Consider the following 25,716-nt stretch of genomic DNA (forward strand, 5'->3'; position numbering starts at 1 on the left):
TAATGAGGATCCAATATTGATGGTGTCTCAGAAGCCAGAGAGCTGGAACTAGACCAATGACTCACTGTAATGAACGTTTGCAAGAGAGGTGGGTGGACAGAGGGACAGACTGTGGGACACACTGACACACTGCAGCTTCCACGATGAGATGTTTCCTATGTTTTGTTTTGTGTTGTTGCTTGTTTTTTATTTGGAGGGAGGTTGCAGGCACAAAGGGTGGATATGCAGGGTCAGGAAGATGAGCTGGACCAAGGTGCATGAAGTGAAACTCACAAAGAATCCATAAAAAGTTTAAAAAGCAAAGAAAGGCTCTAGATATTCCTACATACAACTGCACACACATGTACACACAAAGAAAAACACACACATGCACACATACACACGTTTGCCACCATGAATAAATCTTCCCGGTGCTGATGTCCTTCCCCCATTACCTGACCAGCTTACAGACGAAACTGGTGGAGGACCCGGTCCCTACCGTCTATTCCAAATGCTAAAGTTTACACTGCCGGGCTGCATGCTTGATCTGAGACCCTGCCTCTCTCCTCCTGCGGATTTGTGATGTCTGACTCCTCAAACAGCCTTTGTCCCATTCAACCTTCCCTTAGGCCTTGAGTGCTTGGGATTCCTGGTTTCTCCGGCTTCATGCTTGGGCCCTCCCACTAGCATGTTTAGGATGTGGAATGCAGGGACGACAGACGAACTCAGAGGGGTTGGGAAAAAGCCACACTCAATGTAGAATTGTCGGACTATTGTGTAATACATAAACACAGTGTACCAAAGACTGAGATTGTATATTCAAGAAACATTTAGAGGAAGCAGGGCTGTCATCTGCCAGGCAGGGAGAATGTGGATGTCGCTGTGTTCCTTCCCATTTTCCCATGCTCTTAAAGTCACCACAGAGTCGAACAAGGGAGACTTTCATTATTGGAGGGAAGAGGCCATAAAGCCAGCTTTAGTGTTAATGGAAATTAAATAGTTTTGTTGCTTACTCTTTCTCATCCTTATTTGTTCTAGGAGCGTGAATTCAGAATAGAAAATGCAAAGGTTGGCTCAGATATATGGATGGAAGACAAACTGGAGCTTCACAGACATGAGTCCTCTGGCTTAGCTGCCTGGGGGAAGAATATTAGTTATTTTCTCATTGTGTTAAAACACCTAACATAAGAAAACTAAGGATACTGTTTTTTAGTTCACAACTTGAGGGTATCATTCACCAATGCAGGAAAGAGGTGGTAGAGAAAGCAGAGATGTTCCAGCTGTGCTGGCAGGAGGCAGCTGGGATTGCGGTGCCACAGTCAGAAAACAAGGATAAATGCTGGCTGGCGTTCAGTTTGCTTTCTCTTGATTCAGTGTGTGGGACCCATATCCAGAACGGTCTTGTGGCCTCCTTGGGCATGAGACATGCATATGGTATGGAATGCATACATTCATACAGACAACTCACTCATACTCATAAAATAAAAAAAAAGAATAAATATTTCACATTCAGAATAGGCCTTTCAGCCCATTCTGGAAATATTCTCACACACACACGCTCAGAGGTGTGTCTCCCAAGTGACTCTGAACTCAGTCTAGTGGACAGTGAGGATTAACTATGACAAGACGAAACCAATAGCACAGGCTACCCACTAGTATGAGTTTCAGATAGTGTACCAAGATAGACCACATGCAGAAATCTGAGCTGGTGGACAAGATGGAAATGGCCGAATAACTCTCAGTCTCATACTTAATCTGGGCCCTGGAATTTCATTTTCCTTATGACTCACCAGGCCTCATTCTAGTCTTCTCTGGGTACTTCTCTCCGTCTAACAACTTCATGAAGCTGTCACAGTATTCATGGGAGCATCCCTGTCGAGACTCCTCTGTCTCAATAGCTCCCTGCTGCCTCCACCAGGGACAGAGCACAAGAGTACCATGGCCAGTGTCATAGCTTGGCTCCCAGTTTGAGGCATTCTTTGAAGGCTGTGGAGACCCTTAGAGCTAGGGCCTGGAAGACGAGTGTAGAAGACAGGGGGCTGGCCTTGGAAGATTACAGCCAGCCTCCCTTGGCTGATTTTTGGCTCCCTGATTTGCTGCTATGTGAGAGTAAGGCTCAGCCACATGCTCTCCGTGAGCCGCCATGTTTTCCCTGCTATGGTGGACTGAGACCACCTGAAACTGTGAGCCCAAATCAGCCCCTCCTTCTTTCTATTGTACAACCAGGTATTCTGTTGCTGTGGTACAGAGGTAACTAATGTCCCAGGCTCTCCTCCTGGGTGTCCACCTAATTCTCATGGCCTTGCAGATGAGAAGAGATGACTGATGATCAGCTGGCTTATATTTGGTAGGCGAACCCTACATCTGTGAGTTTAGCATTTGAAATAGCCTAGGGGACTATTCAATGGACTGAAGTTTTGTGGGTCTGCCCTTACATTATAACCACATCAATGCAAATATGAGATGTCAAAGACTCAAATACACACAGTTATCTAGCTTGGTGATTACATGACTCTTTTCTCCTTTCATCTCAGTTCAGACCAGGGGCCAGTCCAATGATGTCGTTGGATGTTAAGAATGCCAAATGCCAGATGTTCATCGAGAAGGGGCAGGGTTTGGCTCTCACAGAAGATCTGCCTCAGGCAGACTCAAGAGTTTGCCCAGAAATCATGAAGTCATACTCAGTTGTTCTAGATCCACAGTTTTGCTATCCCTGGATCTTCGTGTGCATGTGTGTTACATATGTGTGCCCGAGTATGTGTGTGCACATGTATGTGCAGCTACATGTGCAAGTGTGCATGGTCATGTATGTGGAGACCAGATGTCAACATCTGGGATCTTCCTCAATCACTCTCTACTTTTTTTTTTTTTTTTTTTTTTTGGTTTTTTGGATTTGGTTTTTTCTGAGACAGGGTCTCTCTGTGTAGCCCTGGCTGTCCTGGAACTTGCTCTGTAGACCAGGCTGGCCTCAAACTCAGAAACCTCCACCTGCCTCTGCCTCCCAGAGTGCTGGGATTACAGGCGTGCGCCACCACCGCCTGGCTTCTACCTTATTTTTTAAGACAGGCTCCCAAGCTGAACCTGAAGCTCTCCGACTCAGCTGGGCCAGCCAGGCAGTGAGCTCCAGTGACCCGCTCTCTGCACCTCCCCTTGCTTAGTCACAGCCAGCTTTCTACACGGGTATTGGGGAGCTAAGTTCAGGTCCTCACACTCGAATGATAAGCACTCTGGCAGGTGAACCATCTCCACAGCTCTATTTCTTGCTCTACAGAAAGCCTCAAACTTCTCTCTAGTGTGTCTACACCACACTATATGCAACAGACAACATTAATCAGGTCCCATTCTACAATTTGTATGAGAGATGCAGAAACAGGCTTCTGTTCTACTGGGGGTGGAAAATAAATGTACGTGACCTGTCCCATGATGGAGAAGGTCCTTCAACAATGGGATCACCAGCACTGGACATTATTGCCAGTGGGCTGAAGGGGCTTTCATCTGTGTAGCCCTGGCTGTCCTGGAACTCACTCTGTAGACCAGGCTGGCCTTGAACTCAGAAATCTGCCTGCCTCTGTCTCCCAAGTGCTGAGATTAAAGGTGTTTGCCCCATTTCCACCCAGCTCTGTGCTACATTTCCTCTCTGAAAGATCTTTTCACCCATTCTAGAATTGTTCATCACATGGACAACATCTCTTTCCTCCTTGTATCTTGTCTTTCCCTACTTCTCCTCTCATAAGGCCTAGATTCTCTCTCTCTCTCTCTCTCTCTCTCTCTCTCTCTCTCTCTCTCTCTCTCTCTCTCTCTCTCGGGATCTCATCCATTCTTCGGCCACTCTGTTTGGAGATTTCCCAAGTCCACATCTCCAGGCTTGACTTCTCCCCCCGTATGGACAGTTATAACATTCTTCTCTTAGTCTGTTGGAAACACAGTTCATGAGATTCTTAATTACAGAGTACTCACTCTCCTTCTGGCTTCCATACTCATAAATACGGTTCCAAAGTCTGTGGCAGCTCCCTTAATTCGTCTGTTCTGCAGTATCTGGTTTTAGGAGACTGGGGAAGCATATCTGAGAGGACCTTCTGAAAGGGATTTATTTGAGAGAAAACTGTAATTGACTTATATTTCTACAGAAGCTTCTGCTAAGAACTTCTGGGTCATCATAGGCCCCGAGGGCCTTTATATACACTATAGGAGAGTTTCTTGATCACTTGACTGCATAGTTTGGTCACCAACCTTGCCCATCCCAAGCAGCCTGTGGACTAGAGAGGCAAACCACCATTTGTGGTCTCATGTTAGTGGGTAGACATTTTTTATGTTATAGAGACATGCGATCCTTCAAAGGAACAAACTCTGTGCAAGATCTCAAGCTCAGCTCTCCTCAGAGGGCCCAAGGTCTCATCTGCTGTTCCCATGGTGACTCTTAACCTTTGAACCGAGGAGATTAACACCCTTCTGAGGGGACAGCACTTAATCTAGATGCGTTCCACTTGCTTTTCAGTGAAACTTTCTTCTTTCTTGCCTCCTTTCTGTCTCTCTTTCTTCCATTTTTGAAACAGGAGCTCACTCTAAAACTGGCCTACAACTTACTGTGTGGCTCACACAAGCCTCCAAAGTGCTGGGATTATAGATGTGAGCCTCCATGCCCAGTTTTTCAGGGTTAGAGCCTACGGTTTGCTTGTTGGCAGCTTGGCTATACACTTGAAGCTCTTGTTCTGCTTTTCCCTTCTTCACTAATGTTTGTGTCGGGAAAGTTTTCATATTATCTCCTCCAAAACGATCAAAACTATCACCTGACCCTTCCAACTGCAGCACATTAATTTCTTGTTTCCGGCCTTTCTTTGTGTTTTTCTTCAAGCAAACACATCCCTGCTCTGCCAAGAAAACTGCATCCAAGGACAGCTTCTTTCTCTCCTCTGTCATTAATTTTTTGCTACTCAGCTCTTTCTTATCCCCAGGATTCTTTCACTGTCTACACCACGGCCCAGATTTGAATAAAGTGAGAATGGTCGGCGTTTCTCTTCCCCAGCAAAATGCTACCGTCCGCTGCCCCTGTGGCTTCCAGTGGGACTTCCTTTCTTCAGTCTGTTTGTTCACTCATCTCCATGATCAGTTACTTTCCCAGCGGCTGCCACGGAGCAAGCCGACAAAAACAGCTTCACACAGAAAAGGTGTGTTCCGACTCACGGACTCACGACGACGGGGCAGCTGGGGCAGCTGCAGGAATGGGAAGCGCTGCTCATTGAGCAACCACAGTCAGACCCAGAGATCACAGAGGTGTGTCCGAGGAACGGCTCCACCCACAATTAAGATGGGTCTCCCCACATGAATTAACATGTAATCAAGTTAATCTCCCATAGACGTGCCCAGAGTCCTGCCTCTCAGATCATTCTAGATTCCATTGCGTTGAAAGTTAACACTAAGCTTATCAGTCCGTGTGGTTGCGGATGCTACACAGCTCTCCTCCCCCCACCCCTGCTCCCCTTCTCATCTCATTCACTCAGACAGCTTCCAAGACACCTTCTAAACTCAGTCATACTGTCCCTCAACATTCCTCTGCACCCCGCCCCACCACATTCACACCCATCTCATCCCCAAGAACCGGCCCCCACACTGTAGCACAATTGCCAAAGCTTCCATCTCTGTCGTTGGGGACTTTGCGTGTGATTTTGTCTTATTCTCTGGTCCTTTTGACTTCTTGTGAGAAAAGGCTCCGAGTTATCTCTGTAACCCCCACTCACATCCTGCTGACAGCACACAGTCATTGTTTGTTTCATTCTTGGGGAATCTGAGTCTGGGGTCAAAGCCAAGATGGAGATCCCAGGGGAGTGGGGAGAGTCAGGTGTCCTGAACAAGAGAAGGGGGTGGCTGCACCCTGTCAGCTCTGAGGAATTTACTAAGTTCTAGTTTCAATCACCCAGCTAAGGCTGTGAAGTCCCTGGGTTGATGAAGAATTCTGACACCCAGACGAGCAATTTTACACTGGCTATCTCATCCAAGTCTCAGCTTCCAGCGTTTATCTCTCTGTCACCTGTAGTGGTTTCCTTTCAGCCTTTCTATAGCCCTTTTGTAGGAAAACTTTGCCAATCCCAGCTGGAGAGTAGGGGGAAATTTTCCTTCAGGAAGCAGAAAGAAAGAAAGCAGGCTTTTCCATTACTGGCTGGAGCCATGATTTCTGATGCTCACAGACTGCAGCCTGGGCGGCTGAGGGAGAGTGCCCGTACTCTACTCCACAAGCTTCCTTTGTGTGCCAGTCAGCGTCTGTGTTCTGAGATGCTCTGCACTTGGAAACACGACCTCATAAATCCTCAGCGCCTCCAAAACAAATCATTAAATGGAGTAGCTCGAATTTATTCAATGTTAGCTGTCTTATAGTGGGATGGACTGGTAGGTAAGGTATTTGCTGCCTTCTGGTTGACTTATGTTCTAATGAAGGGACCCACGTGGTAAAAGGAGAGAGAAAACCTTCTCCGTATGTTGTTCTCTGACTCCCTTCAGTGTTACAGTGTATACACAGTTTCAGACAATCACATACTCACTGAATAACTGAAATTTAAATATCTATGATGTCATGTTCGAGGACATTTTTTTTTCCTTGAAACTACAGACCTTGGGGTTTAGGAATGGCCCAAGGGAACTAACTATTTTGGCCTCTGTTCATCTATTAATTACTTCATATCTTAGCTCAGACAGAAAGACAGACAGACACACACACACACACTTTCCTTGTCCCCGTCCCCTGCCCATGTCCTAGATCTCTATTTTGTAATATATTTTTGAAACATGCCTACCCTGCTGACAAGGGCAGCTAAGTAAGAAGACCAAAATGAAATGACAGAGCCACAGGCAGCTTAGTCACTGCACCAGGTGATAGGACAACAAACTGGAACTCACAGAAGAACCCAGATCTCAGTTTATGCTGAGAAACAAGTTTTCTTAGAACATGACGCTCTACTTCTTGGCATGTTACCTGTGGCGCCTCTGGCTGCACAGTAGTAGAGTTGCTAGGCTGGAGGTGTGGCTCAGTGGTACAGTGCTTGCCTAGCATTCGTGAAGTCAAGAGTTCAAACCCCAGCACCACATAAACAAGCGGGCATAAGCAGTGGTAATAAGTAGTTACCGTGACTTCTGGGAGCTCAGAGATTAAGGGAGCTGCTCCTGCGAGAGATGTAAGTTTGGTTCCCACCACTCCCAGCACCTCTCAGCCATCTGTAACTCAGTTCCAGAGGACTGACTTCCTCTTCTGGTCTCTGTGGGTACCTGGCATGCATGTCATGCACATACATACATAATTCAGGCAACTACTCATACAAATAACATAAAAATATATCACTTTTAAAAGTTACGATGGTAATAACCAGCTTGAAGTTATCTCTTTACTCCTTCCTAGGAAGCTCACAAATCCCCAGAAACCAGAAAAAAGGAAGCAAGGTGCTTTTGTTCTATCCTGGGGCCACATGGATTCTTCCAATGGGATGTTTATAGTGCTAACATCTAAGCAGACACGCAGGATGCCCAGGACTTTGTACTAACTTTCCTTTGTGTGATGCCACATAGCCTTTGCCTTCCAATCCCTCCCAGTTTTTAGGCACACTCCCCTTGGGTGTGCTTGTGACACACCTTCCCGAGAGTCATCGTTTATTCTGGAAGCTGCATCCTCCTGAGCGCACGGCAAGTCTGGAGAGATCCTTTGCTTCCACCGCTCACGTCCGTCTCGTCCCTCCCAGGTGATGGACCATTGTCCACGGCCTCCCTTCATCCCCATCTCTTAAAAGCTGCATACCCTGGTATCTTCTAGAATCTTCCCTCCCAAAATGTGACAGGCTCACCGGATCATGAAGAGCATGTGCTACACTTTTCTTTGGACGTTACGGGGCTTCACGGTTATGCCCTCGCTTAGAACCTCTGTGGCCTTCACACTCAGGTCCAACCCATCCGAGCAAATCATGGAAGTGAAAGAAATACGTGGGCCGCGTTCGCACCCAAGGTGTGCTTCATGTGGAGTGAGAACGAGTCACTTCGTCTCTCCGTCACTCCGTGCACCACCACAGAGCCGCTTCGTTGGGTTTTCGCAACAGCAGCACCCACTCAGCTGCTGGCTGGAGCCTCAGGGAGGTGATCTCTGTGTCCATTCACCTGCACTGCCCAGCTCTCCCCATTACAGTGTGTGTCAACCAGAGCAGGGGAGACTCATGGGCCAAAGGTGGTTCCTGACTGATGCTACCACGGAGAGTGTAGGAGTAGGCTTCGGGCCAATTCGAATATTAACTTTCTTCTTTTAACTTTGTGCATTTCAGACTACTGGCTTCATGTTCCTGCCCATCACTATATCCTAGATAAAAAGGAGGCGACAATATCTATTTCTTCATTGAATCTCCAAATGATTAAGTGGTGAGGTGTATACAAAGCGGTGCTGGGGGATGATTCAGTCGGTGTGTGCGTGCCTCTCAGGCTCGAGTTCAGATCCCTGACACACACATAACAAAAGCTCAGCATAGCTGTACAAGCCTGCAGTTCAGGCTGGGAGACTGAAACAGGAGTGGGTAGCACCAGGGTTTACTGTCCAGCCAGGCCAGTCTAATGGCCAGTGCCAGGCGCTGGGAAAAAAATCTGTCTCAAACAGGATACTGGAGAATAATTGAAAAAGCCATCTAGCATCGACCTCTGTGTACGAGCACATATGTGCATACACATTCACACATACGTAAGTCCACAAAAAGTATATTTTTAAAAAGTGAATTTAAAAAGTATATATATATATAGTATATATTTTAAAAGCATATTTAAAAGAGTATTAGTCACTCAATAGAATCCGAGGTACCTTTAAAAATACAAAGAAAGAAAAAGAAAACAGAAAGTAAGGCCACACCAGGCAGCATGGGTGGAGGAGGAGACCCAGAGGCCTGACACCGCGTGGCCCACCTGCAGCGGGAGCCGTCGCAACGTGCAGCTGTGTGGTGGACAGATGCGAGGGAAAGAGACGCAGAACAGTTTGAGGCACATGGAGAGAGGTGGGACTGGAGACTGCAGCCTGGAGAGGAGTGGCCTGTGGAAAGCAGGCTGCCCTGCCACCTGAGGCCACGGTCAAGTCCCAGCCCCTGCTGCCACCCCATGCATGCTGCAGCAGAAGTCCCTGTCAGTGTCCATGGCTCCCATTACTACCAGAGACCATGTGGACGACGCTGGTCTGGGCTGCCACCTGGGAACATGTAGATTCCGAGGACTCTGCAGAGCTGGCCCCACCCCTCACTGGCTGTCACAGTCTGGAGAGCTGACCCCGCCTTTCAACAGATGCAGAAAGTGAGAGAGTGGGCTCCTCATCTCGACTGAGGGGCAGCACAGTAGAGCTGGCTGGCTCTGGCAGTGTAAGAATGGACACGGATCCTGCCCCTTGTGTTGGGTGAGCTAGCCAGGGCCGTGCTGGAGTGCTTGCCAGGCAGGGTTGGTTCAGAAGAGCCAGCAGACTGACCAACTCAGCTACCACTCAGACCCAGATACAGGACTTTGAGTTGGCCTACTCGGAAATGTACTTCATCTGTGAACTGCTGGAGCATGCATGGGCCAGCCCTGCATATCCAAAACTGCAGGATCTCCATGACACAGGGCAACAACAGGATATCCCCGAGGAGTCCCTGTGAGCATCCAGTGTTGATGGTATAGCGAAAGTTAGAAGCCTCCAACAGACCAATGAATGCCTCATTGCAGTGAACATTGGCAAATAAATATGCGTGGACAAAAATGTCCACTGTGGGACACCGTGACACACTGCCACAGCAAGATGTTCTCTGTGCTTTCTTTTGTTTTATTTATTTATTTTTAATTCTTGTTTTTTTATTTTCTATCAGGAGGAATGTTGTAAGGGCAGAGGGCAGATACAAAGGGATGGGGAGATGAGTGGGCTGCAGGATATATAACTCACAAGGAATCAATAAAGCGTTAGAAAATAATAAAGTTCACGGTCATAGCAAAACAAAAAACCAAACAAAAAATAAACCCAAGGTAAATCTACTGTTCTCGAGAGAAATGCTGGGAATAAAGTCTATAATACTTAGAACCAAGATGTCCCCAACTCTGTGGAGCTCCCAGACTCTTTACCTAGAAGGTAACATCAGAAAGCATGCAGTAGCTCCTGGGAGCTAGACTTAAGACACCAGGGAAGAAACTGAATGAAACTTAATCTATCACGCATTGTCCTAGAGCCAAGTCCTTCCGCCTGTAATTCACGCTTCCCTTCAGTTCCCGGTGGGAACGGCAGACAAGGGATGCTGCACGTGTCTTTCATGCTCTGATACTGTCTACCAAATGGATGAAAGGATGGAAGACAGCCGTCTTTCCAAGCTGCCTGGAGCCCAGGGCTGGCACAGAGTGGTGCAAGAACAAATGTCAGGACCATCCCCAAGTGAGAAACACCTGGGAGACGACCCGCTCATCGCCAGAGTTGTCAAGGAGATCCTAGAGCCTACTGATGAAGGGAAGAGCAGTCGGCCCAGTCACACCGATTAGAGAGCTGGACAGACGGCTCAGTGGGTAAGGCGCTCGAGGTGTGTGTGTGGGGGGAACTGAGTTCAGATACCCAGAGCCCATAAAAGCCAGATGAAGCAGTGAGCCACTGTAACACAGTGTTGCCATGGTGACATGTGAGAATCCCCAGAAGCTCACGGTCAGCCTGGTCATGCAGTGGGAGGTGGGGGGGGGGCAGGGGGTCGGAGGGGGGCGGGGTGGGCAGTGAGCAGCCGTGTGTCTCACGAAGCAGAAGGGAAGGCAAAACATTCAAGGTTGTGCTCTGACTTCCAGGCATGCCCCAATGCATTGATTCTTCTCTCCCCCCTGCCCCCATGTATGTGTGTGTGTGTGTGTGTGTGTGTGTTAGAAAGAGATGCACTAAGATAAAAAGTTAATATAATAATACATTATTATTATTATTATTAACAAATCAGAAAAAAAGTATGCGCTTTGGCCCAGAAAACAATGTATTCTTTGAAAACTTTTCCATGTATTTATTTGTGTGTGAGTGAGCTGGGGGTGGGTAGGGGTCAGGGGGCAGCTCTCAGGAGTTAATTTTCTCCCTCTATGTAGGTCTCAGGAATTGAACTCAGTTTATCAGGCATGACAGCAAGTTCCCTCACCCACAGAGCCCTCTTGCCAGCCCAAATAATGTACTCAGTAGCCGCAGTGTCATCACTAATCACCCTGAGACAGGCATGATTGCAGGGACTTGCACGCCCTAATTGTGGAAGTCAACTGGCAAAAGAAAGCCAAGTACCCAGGCCACGTCACTCTCTTCCTGTTATCCCTCTCAGCTGCCACTTCACTGAGATTTATTTCTAAGTGTTGATTGATAAACAGGTCTTTCTGACCCAACGCCGGGACCATCTCTCAACATATCCATCTGAAAAACCACATGGGAGACAGACAGCCACGCATGTGCCAGCAGCCAGTGGGAGGCAGCGTCCCTGCTCCCAAAGTGGGGAAACCCCAGCAGCCAGATGCACATTTCCACTGGGTTAGGAAAGAAACATCTACTTCCCTATCCATAACCCCAAGTCCTAACTTGCTATGTTCCATCTGGGGCAGTCTTAATTCCGATTGGCCAGTCCTCATGGCCATGTTTGCATAATTCACCTATCCCATGGCTTCTCGCCTCTCTCCACCTTTTCCTCCTTCTTCATGACCTCTGACCCCACCTACCTCTCTTCTGTCCAGCTATAGGCTTTAGGCATCTTTATTTACCAATCAGGGATAACTTGGGGGATAAGGTTACAAGGTGACTGGTCTATCTATGTGCAGATTCTCTCATCCCTGGGGGAAACCAGGCTTTGGGGACCAGTATTTAGCACTACAATACAGAACCAAGCAGCAAACCTCAACACTTCATTAGTACTGGTAATACAGAAAGTGCCACTGTTGCCAGCTTCTTCTAAATGGAATCTGGGAAGCCAAACCCAGTCCTCATTCTAGCACGGCAGATACTTTACTGGCATAGCCATTTCCTTACCTTAATCTTTATAGCTCCTTATAAACCAATTGTGTGTGTGTGTGTGTGTGTGTGTATACACAAAAGTGTGTACACAAACCCTCAGGTGCACATGGTGCATGTGTAGAGGCCAGAAATCAACTCTTGTGGGACAAATTCAGGTTATCTGGCTTACATAGCCACTACCTTCATCGGCTGAGCCACATCTCCAGCCCTTGAGTAATTATTAAAGACCAGCTATACCCCTAGCCCTGTGAGGAGAGCAGGAAAATTGCTCAAGCCCGTCAATGTCTTGAGATGCCAAGCAAATGGAAAATGATTCATAACAAGATCCAAGTGGACCAGTGACAAATGTCTCATTCACACTGGCACGCCTGTTGACACATGAAAGCCTTGTGCTCGGGACAATTGTCTTTTTCGCTGGTTATCCAGCATCATCTCTGTGATTCTACCAGGAGCCAACTGAGCTCTCCACCTACCGCTGTGGCCTTGGAGAAACTATCAATCGCTAATAGGAGTTTGCAAACCCACTCAAGCCACCCAGGGGGCTTGCAAATTGCTCAGACATGTGTTTGGCTTTCCCAGGGTGGCCCTCCTGGACTGAGGCCATGCTGCTGCTTAGAAGACAGTAGCGTGCATGCCAAAGTCACAGTGACTAGCAAGGAATGGGGTTTTAATGCCCAGAAACGACAAAGAAAGAGTAGCAATGGTGTCACATCCGTCACTGGATTGCTCTTGCATAAAGCTAGACAACTCATGCCTTCTAGAGTGCAGACTCCTCAGTTTAGTCTTAAACCAAGAAATAGCATTGACCATGTATCTGATGACAGCTCTCTCAGCTCCACCCTGCTGTTGCATAGTGGTGTGACGGTTTCACGTTTGGTTCATGTGCTTCAGGACAGACCTGGAGCCAAAGCTGGAACCTTCACTTACTGGCCAGGTTTTTCTCCTGTGCAAACCTTCAGTTTTCCATCAGTTAAAAATGGGATGGCAGTAAAATGATTATGAAGACTAAACACATCCATGCTACATAATTCATATAATACACGGAGGATAGCAAATACCATGTTGGATATGTGTCCTATTACATTTTTAAGAGGTCTTCAAGTGGTTGGAGAGACAGAGTGGCCTGTAAAGTGCTTACCATGCAAGTATAAGAACCTAAATTTCAGCCCCCCACCCCCAGCACCAATGTAAAATCCGGGCATAGCAGCATGTGTGTGTGATCCCACCACTGGAGAGGCAGGGACAGAAAGATCCTGACAGCCAGTCTAGGTAAGCAAGGAACACCACGTTCAAGGAGACAGCCTGCATCAAAAATAACCAGGTGTGGAATGAGCTGAAGTCACCCTAACCCCAAAGCACATGCACACAGGTGCACATGCGTCCATATCAGAGGGCTGTGCTTATTTTATTATTAAAGGTGAACTCAAGAGAGCCTTGCTTAATTTTTTTGTCTATCTGTCTGTCTTCTTTGTACAGTTTGGGCAGGATTTTACATTAATGGAAATTATTTGGGAAGATTTCTCTTTTTTCTTCTTTTCTTTTTGTTCTTTTCTTTCTTTCTTTCTTTCTTTTTTCTTCCTTCCTTCCTTCCTTCCTTCCTTCCTTCCTTCCTTCCTTTCTTTCTTTCTTTCTTTCTTTCTTTCTTTCTTTCTTTCTTTCTTTCTTTTGTATAGGATTGTACTATATAACTCTGGCTGGCCTTGAACTCATCCCCCCTCACCCCAACCCCAGCCACTTTGCCTAAAGTGCTGGGTTTGCATGCGGATGGAAACCCTTCTTTTGGTAAGAATATCCTTGACCACCATCTTGTCAGAAATGGAAGACCCTATGTCCTGAAACTGGCTTGTCTTGGAGTCACACAGGCCCCTGGAAATGAGCCTTTTGGGCAGTTTTAGCCTGCATAAATGAATGATCTTGGTCTGAATGGTGTGGTGACAGCAGGCTGGCTGAACATTTTTCCACTTGGCTACTTCTTAGTACTTTATTGAGAAATAATGCAAAAATTGTACATGTAGATACTAATACTAAATCTGCATATTAGTCAAAGTGCCCTTATACATCATCTAAAAAACTTAGAGTTTAAAATTAAGGAGATAGAAATAGTATTTCAGTGTATGTTGTTTTCTTTCATGTGTTTATTTTTGTTTTCCAATAAGCTCTCCTGTATCCCCAGCTGTCCTGGAACATCCTATGGAGTCAAGGATAGCCTTGAACATCTGATCCTCCACCTCCAGAGAACTGGGATCACAAGAGTGCACCCCCACATCCTATTTATACCAAGCTGGAGACCAAACAGAACTTTATGAATGCTAAGCTTCAAGAACTCTATGAGTCCTGTCGATAGCTTTTCTTTAATTGTTAGTATTGTTGCCCCTCCTTTCATAACCTTGGTGAATTTTTATTTCTTATGGACTGTCTTACATCCCTTGTTCCCTTTCTTATGCGGGTTTAATTCTTATTTGTCTGGGAAAGCTCATTGTTTATGGATGATAAAGTTATCTTTTTCCTGCATACAGCTTTCCCGTCATTAATTGTTTTTGTTTTTAATTTGTAGCACAAGTTTAAATTTTTCTTTTACCCGAAGTAATTGGTTTTATTCTTTGTAGTTACTTTCATCTCTTTTATTCTTAAAAACTTGCCCTTGGCTATAAAACTCATTAATAATGAACCTATTTTCCCCTGATGCAGCTCACTGATTATCTTGACTTAGCTCCTTGGTGCATGTAGAACAGTTTTACTGTTAGAAATCAGTGAATGCACAGGAGTGCTTGGCTACGTTTCTTCACCCTCAGCCGATTCAGAATCCCCTAGGAAAGGATGATGTCCACAGTGGGGAGGGGCTCTTCTCACCCCAGCTAACATAAAAACCGATCTCCTAGACATGCCAGCATAGGGCAACCGCACCCAGGGGGACCCTGACTGTGGCTTCCTTCCCAGGTGGGTCTAGATCGTGACAATCAAAGCTAATTCTCACACCTGTGAATGCCCAAACTCATAGAGTATGGAAGGATATTCAAGAAACCATCATTCTAAAACTATAGACAGCTAATCGGATGGGGGAAATCAGCAAATCAGACACCAATAAATAATTCTCGTGAAGAGAACAAAAGTCAAAATTTTACTGACTTTCAACAGCAGCAATAAAAGTCAGCAGACAATTTACATGTCCTCTAACAACCCCTCCGAACTTGGAACTGTGTGCATTGGGAGAGGTGTAGATGTTGTGAGAACTACTCCTGAATTATTGAGGACGGAATTCTTTGCTCTGAGTTGGTGCCAAAGGTATGTCTAAGGGTCCTTTATATTCCATTGCTCACAAAGGAATCCTCACTGGGCATGATTTTTGTGAATATGGTGTTTTGTTTAGTTTTCCATTGTTTTGAACCAGGTGTCACTATGTAGCCCATGGTGTCCTGAAACTTGCCATGTCACAAGGCTAGACCTCAAACTTGTGTTCCTTCTGCCTCAGTCACCTAAGTATGTGCATTCCGAAGTGTGTCACCATAGTCAACTGATTGTACTGCTGAGTGGCCCTCCGTGTGACCCCGTTTCACTCACGGTATCCTCTCTGCTGAGGTGTTTCTCTAGCAGGTCAGTTGCTTCCTTAAATCTATAGTTTCTACCAGCAGCTTTCATGAGTCAGCTTAAGGCTGTCCATCGGAAGGAATAGCTAGGTGGTAAAACAGACATTTGGCATCAACTGGATGTCACACTCACAAGGCAGATCACCGTCTCTGGCAACAACGAGAGCAATCACTGAGCAGGCAGCTGACTCACCTGCTGGAGTTTCGCTCCTACCATGGAGGCACTGATGTCAAGCACGAAGACCACATTCTTGGGTAAAGGAGGGAGGTTTTTAGGAGCAAAGTAGTGCACGAAGTAACCATTTAGAACCTGGTGGAGGGAAAATAAAGTAACTGAAGTAGCATTTGGAAAACAGAAGGAAATTCCTAGAACAGTCTTTGGAACTTCCAGAAAACACAAAGATGGCCTGAAACAGTCCAGGGCTACATGCCACACCAAGAACAAAGTTACCCAAGTCTTGATCCCTCCAAGAGAATTAGATATTGGTTAATATAATAAAGTGGAATCAACTATTTTAAATCTATTCATCATGGAATGGAGGTATAGCTCAGTGACAGAGTGCTTTCTGAGCATGTGTTCAATATGCACTACCTTAAAGCTAATATAAAATGTATACACGGGCATATAGATACACAGACCATGACAAGCCATCCACGCTAATTACGCATCTTCCTCTGACCTTGCTTCCTGAGAATCCCGCTTCTTGCACTGTCTATTCTTACTAAGCGTCTCACATGGCGAGACAGCAAGGTTGTCTGCATTCTTTGTGCACCTTCTCACAGTTTAATATTCCCACCTTGTCTCTGGAGCAATACAACCTGAAGGGAACTAAGCCACGGAACGGTCTCTTTTAATTAAAGTTGAAGAAGTGCTAAATTCTAACCTCATCTAAAACACCACAGGGAAAATTATGTTATAGATTTTTCATTTGCTGCCCAGGTTACTGAGGCGCGAACTAGGTACCCTTGGCAGCCGGAAGGGGAGCAGCAGCAGGCTCTTTGAAGACATACTTTGAGTTTAAATAGTTTTACTAAGAACTGGGAAGATCTTTCACTTTAGGTAAGTATTGGAATCTGTAGTTCTGAACTGAAGAAAACGGATCAATCCCCATAAGCGGCGGCATTCTGGGAGCCGTTACCTGGATGTCGCCAATGTTCTGCTCTCTCTTGACATCATATCGAATGATGAAATCTCCCAAGATCCCGTTCTGAGCAATCTTAGCTTGTTGGACCACAGTAGGCTTAAAGACAACTTTAGCGAATGTTTCATTTTGGTTGATGAGAGTAGAAGGAGGAGGACCCACATCACCTGCATGCAATAAACAAACCCAGCAGAGAGCTGAAGTCATAAATACTTTTCTCGAAGAGAATGAACTTTTTGCATAGACACAGGATGTTAAACTTCATTCTATTGGAACTTCCTCCTCGAATCTTCTAAGAACTTTTGCTATTTCTCAAGAATGAAAGGGTTTATTTTGGCCCACAGTTTGAGTGAATGAAAGACCATAACAGAGTGGAAACTGGTCACACTGTAACCAAGTCAGAAAGCGGAGAGACGGACGCCATATTCAACTTGCTTTGTTGTTTTTATTTCATCCAGAACACCATGTCATGGAACAGTGCCACCCATAGTTATGACCATATTTCCACCTCAATAAACCTAATCTAGATAATCTCTTACAGACATACAGAGGTTTGTCTCCTAGGTGATTCTAGAGCCTGTCAAGTTAACGATATTAATCATCACACCGAGCCAGAAGAACTTGAATTCAGGCACTGGTCCACTGTGCTAGGTGTGAGCCCTTGCATAGGCTACCAAGCCATCTGACAACGACACTGACAGTGGTACCAGTGTCATGCTCCTGGAAAGACCTAATGACAAGCTGTGCTTATTGCCGTTCTGGTTTGTGAAAAACATCACACCAAGTCTGTTGTTATCAAACGTAAGCATTTTCAAAGTAGAAGGAGGAATCCAATAGGGCATTATAGACACGGCACCCTTAGGATGGTACATGACTATAAAAACGTAAGAAACCCGACTGAAAATTGACCAGTGATGCTGGCAGCTATGTTGAGGTACAGCATCAGAGCATGGAGAGCATATTCTCTATTCTTCACCTACAAGAGTCCAAAGTCAAACACAACTCATCCAAAGGTAACTGAAGTAGGGCGGGTGATCCTTTGAGTGGAAAGATCCTAACTTGGAAAGAATACAAAAGAATCTTTGAAAGAAAGTGTCCTGTTTGATGTACAATGGGTGTACTTAGTGTAAATGTATGGATGTGTGTATATATATATATATATATATATATATACACACATATATATGTATATATACATATATATGTATATGTGTGTATATATATGTGTTTATATATATATATAAACAAGACAGCAAGACTGACACATAAGTCGTAGGCACTTTGTTCTACTTTATTCATTTAAGCATGGGAGTTGGGAGCAGAATGCATTAAACAGGCACTCTGCAGCATGGAACATAACAATCTACTTTGCCAAGTGAACCCCACTCTATTCTTTTCCTTGGACTAAATGTGCATGCATTGCCACTTCTATGGGGCTTAGGAATTTCCGGAGATGTTCCAGCTGGCAGAATTAAGATCGGGGATAGAGTTACTGGGAAGCACTCCCAATGTCAGTTAAATCAAAGAAAGTCATTCTGGTGGCACAGCAGCTGGCACCCCTCACTTTGTTAGGCGTGTCCAAGCACACCCTGAAGAGACCCGTTAGATGGTGGAAAGCAGGTCTTGAAGAGCATCATCAGCAACACTTTGGATCTTCCTAGAAATGTCAACTCTCAGACCCTTCTCAGAAGCTCTGGAGAGAATTTTAACAAGTTCTGTAGGAGATGCAGTGTGTGGTGATGGCAAATTGAATACGCCTTTCACCGTGACCTCATACCTTACATGCAGAATATAGTCCTGGCCTTTGTTGTATGTAAGCACATACGTACATACATGCCTACATTCTGCAACAATCAACACATTCTCTTTAAACTTCCAGCATGGACCCACTTTATCTTCTTCCAAGTCTCATAAAAATTATTCTTTTTTCTTACAAGTGCCCAGTCTTAATACACTCATAAAACAATGAAAGCCTTGGGGATTTGAAAAGCATTATTTCCTTCTTCATGAATCATTTGACTAGGTTCTTTGATACAGACCACAAGAAAGGATGCGTACACGTTTTGTTGCCTGGTTGACCTCTGGTGTTTATCCGTTCATGATGAAAATTCATGAGTTTGGTATAAATGGGCTTATTTCACACGCCCACAGAGTGGGTGGGTTCTCTGTTCGGTTCTTCATCAGGAAGCCCAATCCCACCCACTAAGTGCTACACAATAAAAGTGACCTGCTAGAGTTTCTACTATGACTGGGAACAACTTGAGAGTAGCAACTTTTAATTTTTTAATTTTTGTTTTTTCAAGACAGGGTTTCTCTATGTAGCCCTGGCTGTCCTGGAACTCTGTAGACCAGGCTGGCCTCAAACTCAGAAATCCACCTGCCTCTGCCTCCCAAGTGTTGGGATTAAAGGCCAGTGCCACCACTGCCCGGCGAGAACAACATCTTTTAAAAATTATTATATACAGCTGCAGAGGTGTACCATGGCATGCATGAGGAGGTTGTCAGTTGTCTCCTTCAACCTGGGGCTCCAGGGATCAAACTCCAATTGTCTGGTTACAGTGGAAAGCTCTTCCACACTTGGCCCCAACCTGCTGCCCGTATCCTTAGGATATTACAATGCTCTGGGCTAAGGAGATAGTATGGACAAGCATAAAGGCCAGAGTGCAGCTCCTCAGCACACATGTAAGAAGGAGATGGACCCAGTAACCAGGGCCTGTGATCCAGTGCTGAGAAGTGGAGACGGGGATTCCAGCATTCTCTGGCCAACCAATCTAGTCAACCAGAGAGTTCCAGTTTCAATGAGAAATTCTTTTTTTTTTTTTTAAATAAAAAGAAGCATACACCGATAGAAAAGTAGACCATGGCCTTCATATGCACAAACACAGGTGTACACACACACACACACACAGAGAGAGAGAGAGAGAGAGAGAGAGACAGAGACAGAGGCAGAGACAGAGAGACAGAGAGAGAGACAGAGAGAGAGAGAGAGAGAGAGAGAAAGAGAGAGGGGGGGGGAAATAAAGCCCCCATTTATTTATTAGGGGAAGGGGAAATCTGATCGCTCCACTAATACAGACTTCCAGCTACTCACCCAAACCCCAATGCAAGATAATGCTACACAGTGCTATTGACTTCTCCTTGTTCTGAACTAGGGCTCATAGTGCTGAGTGTGCTACAGTACTTCATAAGCCTAGCGAGTGTGTTCGCAGTGTCCCTCACCATGTGCTAAAGACAAGGGAGGCGGCAAAGGAAGAGTTGACAAGCTGCCCAGAAGAAGGAAGCAGCTTCAGGACGTGTCTAACAGGAGGCCTTGCTAATTCTCCTCCTCTTTGTTTTCTGTCCACTTGGTGAAGGGTAGGAGTGAGCTGTGGCAGCCACTCCAGTGAAGGACACTATCTATATCTTGTTACTCCTCAAGAAAACTTACTAGATGCTCCCCGTACCCACAGACTCCTTCCCTTGGGCCACCAGCCTTCCCACGGGGTCGTCCTCCTAGGCAAATCTTAGGCTTTGCAAGCAATAACAGTATTGCCCATGGAAACCATGTAGCTCTTCTCAGCTTTATCCCACGTAGGTGAGCTAGTTATTTGCTGTAGGACACTGGCTGTATTCCAGATGAAGAGATTATTCCCCTCAGAATTAAAACTTCCATAAATAAGTACAGTATCTAGAAATTACGCAGGTGTATATACATTTCTTAAATGCTGGAAGCATGGAAAAAATGTTTCATGGACGTTGATGTTTGCCGGCAAAGAAAGCCCGCTCTGGTGTTTCATAGACTCAACGTAATTGACTCAACATTTCAGTTCTGCGCCTGGGCAACTGGAGCACCATCATCCTAGCATCATGACTAGGACTCAATGAGATCACATATGGAAGATCCTGATCATGGAGCCTGGTGAGTGATAGTTGTTCAACACATGATAGTTCATGTAATCATTAGTTTTCTATTAACTGGGACAAAGTGCCCGACAGCAGTAACTTATAGAAGGAAGGCTTTATTTTGGCTCACAGTGTGAGGGGGCACAGTCCATCATGGCGGAGGATGCCAGACAGAGGTAAAGCAGCCGGTCATATCGTACTGACTTGCTTTTTGCTTTTCTCCTTTTTGATTTCAAGAACCCCAGCCCACTGGATGGTGCTGTGCACACTAAGGCTTAGCTTTCCATCCTCAGGGGAAGGACTCTGTAAGAAGCATCGAAGACAAGCCCAGGGGTGTGTATCTTGGGTGATTCTAAATCCATTCAAGCTGAAGGTGCAGCCTAACCATCACAGTGCCCTCTCTGTCTTTTGGACTCATGTCCTATTCTCTGTCCAATTTAAAAAGACAACTGGGGCTGGAGAGATGGCTCAGCAGTTAAGAACACTGACTGCTCTTCCGGAGGCCCTGATTTCAATTCCCAGCAACCACATGGTGGCTTTTAACCAACTGAAATGGGATCTGATGTCTTCTGGTATGTCTGAAGACAGCTACAGTGTACTCATATACATAAAATAAATAACTCTTTAAAAAAAGACAACTTAAAAAGAAAAAAAACCCTATTCTTTTATGACAAAGTGTTCATTAGGAATCACAGTTTTCTCTATACCACTGTGCACTTGGAAAAAAACAATGATTTGGAAAGGTCTGACATGTCCTTATAACATTACTGAGCTGGAATTTGAGTGTGTTTACATAAAGAATAATGTTTATATATAAAGTACAGTGGTACTTTAAACTGCTGCCAGAGAACCCCCAAAAAAGATGTGCAGAATTTTCATATTAATGCATGTATATTTTTTCTGAAGTGAGGATTCATAACTTTTGCTAAAGAAATTGATACTTATAAATGCTATTACATATTTATTTATTTGATTCTAGCTTATAAAAGCAGAATATAAATTCTGTCTGTATTATATATATATATATATATATATATATATATATATATATATATATATATATATATATATATATATATATATATCAAGGTTCAGAGCATACAAACTTACAGTCATGGTCTTATGCCAGACCACGGGTGCTGTTCACAAACTGACATTGTTTTAGACGTCCACAAATGCTGGGGGGATGTCAATTACTATGTAAAGTGTCTAAAGGTGAAAATACGTAGTAGCCAAGGGACTGTACTCAAGGACACTCGCTGGAGGCTACAGCCCTGGGAGCTGATGAGCAGAGGGATTTCCTCCATTCTGTTTCCTGTGGGTGTTGGGTTTGGCTACTGTCGATTCCTAACCTGCCAATACCTGGGGGGCTTCTACAAAAGGATTTCCAAACAAGCACTGCCTGTTCATTTCCCTTGAAAAGAGATTAGATGCTCTGGGTTTGTTAAATTTAGGGTAGTCAAAAATGTGAGTAATTGGACATCTGCAATTTGATGGTCACAATAAAGACAAAAAAATCATACAAATCAACATTGAAATTAACAAGATTAATAAAGCATAGGCAACAGGAAGAAATTGGTTAGTTTTTACAAATTTCTCGTTAAAAAGGTTCTTTTTGTTTCTTGTTTTGGGGTTTTTGTTTGTTTGTTTTGGTTTAGTTTGGATTTTTTATTCTTTTTGTTGTTTTTTTTTTCCTCACCTGTTTGATGTGATGGTCACTACTGACTATCATGTTCACTGGATTTAGACTTACCTAGGAGACAAACTCCTGGGTGTGTCTGAAGACGTGTCCATAACGAAGCATCCTGGGTGTGAGCAGCACCCTCACCATCGGATGAGCTGGAGTCTCAGAGTGAGCACAGGGATGAAGGGAGAGGAGCATCTGCTCTCCGCTTCTGATGCCAATGTGGTCAGCAGCATCACACCCACCGCTGTTCCCACGCCTTCCCCAGCACAGGGAAGCCGTGCCCTTCAACAGTAGCCCGGGATCAGCCCTCTGCTCTGTCCACTGCATCTCGACTGGCCTCAGCAATCAGAGAGAACTAACTAATTTACAACTCAAGATGTCTATTCTTTTTTATACTTAAGGGGTGTTCGCTCAAATTTCTTAACAGCTTGCTTTCTTCACTACATCGAGTTTCTTCCTCCCTCAGATAACATATTCTTGAGTCTCAGCTTTCCATATTTAAGTGTGGAGAAAGCCCATACACGACAAACCCTTAACAGGAAGGAACTGTCACATCCACGGGTGTCAGGGCAGGTAGACAAAGCAGCCGTCCAAGAGAATTGAAGAGGTTGCTCATGAATGTGTGTAGGTGGATATAGCAGGTGACACTCTGGTTTTAACCATTATTGTGACTGGTGATTTTATTCGCACAGTGACATGCACCTCACACACTAGGAGAATCAAAGAACGAAGAGCCAAAAATCCAAGTCCCGCAGGACAAACAGGCTGTGCCCCACTATCCAACTAAAGAGAGAAGGCTGGGCGTGGGTGACACGCTCGTATCTAAGTATGCTGTTCACAGATGGCCTTGAACAAAGAAGGTAACACCGTGCCAATGTGAAGAAGCTTCCAAGCCAATGTGAAGAAGCAAAACAAAAACCAATTCTGGAGCCAAGTGATTCACACCTGAGTCACTTCTGAGCTAAACACTGAAAAGCTTCACATAACAATTGTTTGTTTTTCCTGGCAAAAGTTCAGAAATCTCACCAAGGTCAAGCAGGGCTACGGCCTTCCAGCTGCTGAAAGGCCGCTGGATGCAGGGAAGAGGGTCAGACTGGGGCTGGGTGGTGAGTCACAATGGGGCCCTTCAGTAATGGACACTTGCTGGATTTAGAAAATCAAAATACAGGATGTCCGCTTCCATTGAAGTTTAAACAAATCGCCGATGGCTTTTAGTATGTTCAGAATGTTGCATGGAAACACATGGTTTACTCACAATTCAAGTGTACATAGGCATCAAAGTTTCACCCAGCAGCCCTAGCAAAGGGAAACAGAGTTCTTTTCTTTTCTTTTCTTTCCTTTCTTTTCTTTTTGAGCTAATGTCTTCTAGAACCAAAATGTACAATTATTAAGTCTGTCCTCTAATCTGTTATCTGAAAAGAAACCCAAGACCTGGAAAACCTAAGCAGTAAACTGTTAAAAACGTAACAGGTCTTGGTTACAAAGCTGTTTCTTCCTTGATTTATAGAATAAAACTTCCCTTGTGAGGCACTACGGCAGGGGATTGAAAATATAATCTCAAGAGCCCTGACCGCCAAAGATAAAGTCAGATGTTAAGACTTTCAAGGAAATCATACATAAAATTTTAAGGATAGATTTGATTCATCCCTTCTGAACTTATGACGGATGCTGTGCTGGTCTCCAGTCAGACAACTACTGCTTCTCAAAAAAATGTTAAAAGTGTCAACTTCAAATGCAAAGGGGAATGAGGCTGTAACTTAGCGGTTCTCTTCTTTCTAATGAAGCTACTCAGTTAGGGGGCTTTGTGAAAGTCAAACCAGCATAGGAAGCTTTGGGAGGGGGTGAGACAACTCAGACCCTCACAGCTCAGACCCTTTGCTTCACTGTCTCTAAAGTGCCTGTGGTACTGAGTCAAAGTTGGGGTGGCCAGAGGTGATTTCGAAGGGCCGGGTGACCTGAATCCAACAGTTAAAAGTCTATTGGTAAGAAGGTGAACAATATCCATTCTAAAACAAAGCTCTAAAGTCAAGTTGGGTTTCAGCAGGAGGTGGGGATGAGAAATGGAGAGACGACAGTGAGAATAAAGTATACGTGCTTAAAATTGTGAGCACACACATCTTTTTAAAAGATCCAAAGCCAAGAATATTGCAAGGGTTCGTTGAAATCCAAGAGCAATGTTGCTTCATTGGAGAGCTGCTTCCATCAGTCCAAATCTTGACATGGTCGATGTACCTAAATCCTGCTGGGCAGCCTGAAGTGGTGACTGCCAGCCATTGCTAAGCATGAGAGTGACAGTAGAGCTTTGAGGATAGCTCCCTGCTATTTAAAAGACAGGGAGTAGATCAGTGCGTGCCCGGGGCTGGGTGGTTACAGGGTGATCGCCTCGTTGCATTTGGGTACAGAGTGACGCAAGTGTTCTAAACTTAGACTGTGCTGACGGTTGTGCAACCCTGCAAACACTAAGATGCAATAAACTGTATCCTCGGGGTGAGTTCATTTTATACTATGAAATTAAATCATAATTTAAAATAATAAGCTGGATATGGTAGTGCACGCCTGTAAATCTAACATTTGGGAGGTTGCTGAAGGAGGATCCTGAGTTGGAGGCCAGCCTTGGTTCCGAGTAAGGGCTTATCTGTCTTACTCTGGATTTTATTGCTGTGAAGAGACACCCAGACCAAGGCAACGCTTATAAAGAAAAACATTTCATTGGGGCTGGCTCACAGTTTCAGAGGTTCAGTCCATTGTCATCATGGTGGGAAGCGTGGCATCATGCAGGCAGACATGGTGCTGGAGGAGCCTAGTGTTCTACATCTTGAGCCAAAGGTGGCCAGGAGGGGACTGTCTTTCACACTGAGCAGAACTGGAGCAGTAGGACCTCAAAGCTCACCTCCACAGCGATGCACTTCCTCCAACAAGGCTACACCTCCTAAGAGTGCCACTTCTCATGGGCCAAGAATATTCAAACCACCACACTATCTCAAGGAAATAAACAAACAAAATAGGAAGAGAAAGTTGGTCAGGAAGAAACCCTGATAAATACAGTAAGCCACGTGCTATGAGCTGAAGAGAAGGCTGTTTATGAGATAAACGTATAAGCATGGTGTGCTGATTATTTCTCTCATTTCCATAACAAAATAATTTATAAAAGCAATTCAAGAAAATATTTTATTTTATCTGACAGTTGAGGGTAAAGACCATCACGCTGAGGAGTCGGGACATCAGGAGAATGAAGTGGTTGGTCACTGTGGTGGACATAGAATGGGAGTCATAGGCTCATATATTTGGATGCTTGGTCTGCAGTTGATAGAATTAGGAGATAATGTGGCCTTGTTGGAGGAGGTATGACCTTGTTGGAGGAGATGTGGCCTTGTTGAAGGAGGTGTGTCACAGGAGTAGGCTTTGAGGTTTCAAAAGCCCACACCATTCCCAGGTAGCTATTGTTTCTCTGCCTCCAGTTTGTAGATT

At 45.0% G+C, this 25,716-nt stretch overlaps 1 protein-coding gene across 1 annotated transcript in view; it reads right to left on the bottom strand.

Annotated features, from left to right (window-relative positions):
- Positions 1-25,716, bottom strand: part of Itih5 (inter-alpha-trypsin inhibitor heavy chain 5) — a 99,128-nt gene that overhangs the window by 30,553 nt on the left and 42,859 nt on the right. The window contains exons 6-7 of the mRNA XM_052157247.1: positions 16,677-16,846; positions 15,731-15,847 (exon numbers count right to left, since the gene is read on the bottom strand). Of these exons, the coding sequence (XP_052013207.1) occupies positions 15,731-15,847; positions 16,677-16,846 (287 nt within the window). The remainder of the gene's footprint in view (positions 1-15,730; positions 15,848-16,676; positions 16,847-25,716) is intronic.

Source organism: Apodemus sylvaticus, chromosome 14, assembly GCF_947179515.1.
Source record: "Apodemus sylvaticus chromosome 14, mApoSyl1.1, whole genome shotgun sequence".
In the NCBI taxonomy this organism is placed as follows: Eukaryota; Metazoa; Chordata; class Mammalia; order Rodentia; family Muridae; genus Apodemus; species Apodemus sylvaticus.